This window comes from Cyprinodon variegatus, unplaced genomic scaffold (genome assembly GCF_000732505.1).
Source record: "Cyprinodon variegatus isolate N-32 unplaced genomic scaffold, C_variegatus-1.0 Scaffold328, whole genome shotgun sequence".
NCBI lineage: Eukaryota > Metazoa > Chordata > Actinopteri > Cyprinodontiformes > Cyprinodontidae > Cyprinodon > Cyprinodon variegatus.
In genome coordinates this window covers 613,809-617,821 of record NW_015150781.1, presented here as the reverse complement: position 1 = coordinate 617,821, position 4,013 = coordinate 613,809, and the positions used below count along the sequence as shown (strand labels likewise).

The following is a 4,013-nucleotide window of genomic DNA, read 5'->3' as shown; positions in this document are numbered from 1 at the left end:
CGCCCCTTCCCAAAATTACTTTAAACGAAGGTTTTCAAATGGGTTTGCGGAGCAAATCCATCTGGCGTAGTCAGAGTTTCCACCAGCTTCATGTCTTTTTTGTGTCACCAGAGAACTTGTTCCTTCTAGTAATGATTTCCCAGACATGTTGGCCTGTGTGCTCACAAAGGTTTACAAGCGGTTTCAGCTGCAGGCTGTAAAACATTTGATTGAACCCTATCAGTTTATCCATATCTTACTTGTCAGCCTGTCTGTAGAACTAGGCTTTCTAAACACTCCCTATGTTACCCAGTCCTTTGGTTTTCAGAGCAGTGGCACTGAAGGTATTTATTTTTATATGGTTGCTAAAATTATAGCCGGTTTTCTGCTGTTTGAAGTCTTGGATTGAGAGCGAAACGTTCATAAGGTGTTTAATAAGAGGCCTGAACCGCGCCCTGTCTGACTGTACGGGATCCAACATTAGTCACACACAGGTCCAGCTTATTGGAGCAGCAGTGGTTCATTCTGCTTTCTGTGTTAAAAACTCATTTCTCTCAAAATAGATTTTTATAAATATTTTTGCTCATAATTAATAAGAGGATGGTACTCTCAGGTACCCTCCTTCTACGACAGATTTTTGCTGTTGCCAAATAACCGTAGCGACTGCAAATACGGCAGAGCAAACTCCTGCCATCAGAGGGTTGTCGGTTCGAGTCCTGGCTTCGGTTCAGTGTCGTTGTGTCCTTGGGCGAGACACTTCACCTGCGTTGTCTACTGATGGTGGTCAGAGGGCCCGGTGGCGCCAACATACGGCAACCCTGCTTCTGTCAGTGAGCCCCAGGGCAGCTGTGGCTACAATGTAGCTCACCACCATCAGAGCATGAATGGGTGAACGGGTGAACGTAGTGCCAAGCGTAACCCAGGGAAACTCCTCTGACTGGAAAAGCTCTATATAACTGCAGGACATTTACCATTAGGTATCTGTTTGTTCATTTGACTGTGATGCTGATGCAGATCAGGACTGGTGGATGTTTAGTTAAAGCAGAAATGCAGTAATATCAGTAATATGGTGAACAGGTTGAAAGCGTAAGGTCATATTTACAGCTTATATAATATTAGTTATCAGCCACAATAATATTAGCGTCTGATATCGACCCAAATGTTTCCTAAGTTTTCCTGGTACTCGAGATTTTCCTCCATGCATCCTTGGTTTACCTTAGTAACAATAACCGACCCAGAGCTGAGCTGAACCCCAATGGAGTCACACAGAGCAATGAGTGATATACAGTGGTAGAAGCTGAAAAACATAGAAAAGCAATTACTAATGTTGCTGTTACCACTGTTTGAGGAAGCCATTTTGGAAGCCATTTTGCCATGCTTGAAATAATCCTCTAAAGTTTGAACTCCTGGGACATTTTCTCTGGATTAGACAGAGGACGTTTTTCTCCTTTTCAAGCAGGGACATTTATTGTCTTCTTCCAGCAAGCTGACTGGCAGTGCACAGCAGCAGAGGAGGTGGGACTGGTTACTCCAGGACTCACTTTAGAGTTAGGAAATGCAGGCTATAGGAGTGTGATGGGAATCCTTTGCAGGTTTGACGCAAAAAAGTTTGAACTTTTATCTGAATGCGTCATGCTAACCTGTTCACACAGCAAAATGATCTAGAAATCAGTTCAAATTTCCTAAATTAAGTGTATTTGCTCTTAAATCGAGCTGGTAAATGAAAGGATTTGCCAATAGAATTAGTGTTTTTACCCTTAAAAAAAGAAAGTTAGATAATATGCACTTGAAATAAGACAATGCAATAGTTTTTCCCTATTTTAAATGGAAATTCTTGTTCCATTGGCAACTTGTCTCATTAACCTCCACAATTCAAGAAAAAACCCCCACTTATTTTAAGCCAAGATATTCAGATTTCTATTTTTCACACTGCAGATGCAGCCATTTGGTTGTATAATGCGATGGATAAATTATTGCATAATCAAAACTTTAATTAACAGTAAATTTAATTGCAACATCCCAGTTTCCATGGCCTTCATTTTACCTGCTGAGACGTAGAAATTGGAACGCCGTGTTTCATAGAACAACATATTATCAAACCGTCATACATGGTTTGTCGTATCCCAGTTCTTGTTTTTGTGTAAATGTAACCTTCACAGCTTTTTAGCATTTCAAAGGGAAATGGTTTAGCAGCAAACCTGGAAACAAAGCAGCAGCAATTCTCCTAAATGTGAATAATTCCTGTGTTTGCATATTTTTATTGATGCCATTGGTTGTGAAATATGATTGGAAAAAAAATTAGGATCTAAGCCTTTAATCGATTTAGATAATTACAGATTTATTTTTTTAACTATTTAACATAAAAAAGGTTGAATTGAAATAGTTACCTTTTTGAAACGTGACCTTTAACCTTTAAAAACTGTGAAAATCTTTTCCTCTGCCTACATCCCCCAGAATGCTGTGCGGTTCTGGCTGGAGTTCAGTGAAATTAGACATTTCTATCAGACCTATTTTCTATTGATATTGAACAGGTTTCTATTGCCAGCTGTACTGCCAGCTGCTGTAAGGTCGGGTTTAAAGCATTTGAATTTATTTCATATTTTCTTCCATCACCAATTTTTTTTATAACAACCTGGAAAACTGTGGAAATATTAAGTATTTGCATTTAGTATATTTTTTCTTTTCTAAAAAGAACTTTGCATACGCTGAGTTTGCATCTGAAAAATCTTTGTTCTCCACCCATTAGAAGTCAAGCTTAAACCCGACATTGACTCTTTTTTTCTTTTCCAACAAAACCAAACCTTTTAGAATCTCTCATGTCAGCAGAGAGAGTGAGAATGTAAAAACAGGGAATAATATAAATGTTTGTGTCTGCAGCTGTTTCAGGCTTTTCTTTTAGTTTCTATTTTGCAAAATGCCTCCAGAGTGAAATCAGAGTAGAACGTTGGTCACCAGCACCTGCTTCACTGGCGTAAAATACCAAAGCTTTTTATTTCTGAGGACACTAAGAATGTCAATAACCTTTTCCCCTCCAAGCTTTTCATTTATTTGTGGAGTTTTTTAGGAGCCACATGGAGGTTTAACTTCCACCCTTCAGCTGTAGCCTCTTGGCAGAGTTAATGTTTGTTGGAATAAAATGCTCTGACTTTAAGAATGAGAGAAATTCTCAGTGTTTTAAGATTTGGTTTGTAAAGAAAACTTAATTTTCATTAATATAATAATATTACCCTGAACCAAACAAATTAAAATAGCATCAATATGCAAGTATTATGACCCATCTCACTAATCTTACAAAGAAATAAGATCAATTAATCTTTAGTGTGAGTCACAAGTAATGCTTTCAACTCCTTTGGTATGTTTTGACATTTCCTATAAATCAGAATCATTCGATCCGCAGTCTGCCGTTCTTATATTTTCTTCTTCTGGTTGTTTGTTCCAGCGTGACAGTCAAAGCACTCATTCAGTGTTCAGCCAGTCATCCAGTCCCATCAAGAGCGAGCCCAGCGTGCACGAGGAGGAGCATGAGGTAAGGAGGCTAACGGCGCCTGCAGATGTCACACATTAAACCCAATTATGGGGGAGAAGAAGACATAAAATCAAAATGTTTCCTTGTTGGGATGAGTGTCGGATCAGATGCTAGTTTTTCACCTCCAGACTGTTTTCCATTCATTTCATTTACTTCTTTCCTTTTCATGTTCTTCCTTCTTTCCTTCCTTTCTGCTTTTGTTGTTGCTTCCTGTTTATGAGGTTTAACAACAAATGAAAACCATTGAAAGTGACATCCAATAAAAGAGGCGTTACGTTATTGCAAACTCAATTAGTAGGAAGTCTGCAGAAAGGACAGTCGTCCAACTGACGGTCTATATCAGCAGGCTGCTCTAAGCTGAGGTGTTTTCAGGTGAACTAATAAAAACAGAAGCGCATCATTTAGAAATCTACTATACCGGGAATTTTAATCAATATGAAATCAATAAATAAATCAGTATCGCTGATATCAATACGATACCAATACTTTTAAACTTTAAGGATCATGG

General features: G+C 38.6%; 1 protein-coding gene across 2 annotated transcripts in view; it reads left to right on the top strand.

The window, feature by feature from the left end:
• pof1b (premature ovarian failure, 1B) overlaps window positions 1–4,013 on the top strand; it is a 48,856-nt gene that overhangs the window by 3,993 nt on the left and 40,850 nt on the right. For both annotated transcript variants that reach the window (XM_015384988.1, XM_015384987.1), the window contains exon 2: window positions 3,419–3,505. In XM_015384988.1, coding sequence (XP_015240474.1) covers window positions 3,419–3,505 — 87 coding nt within the window. The remainder of the gene's footprint in view (window positions 1–3,418; window positions 3,506–4,013) is intronic.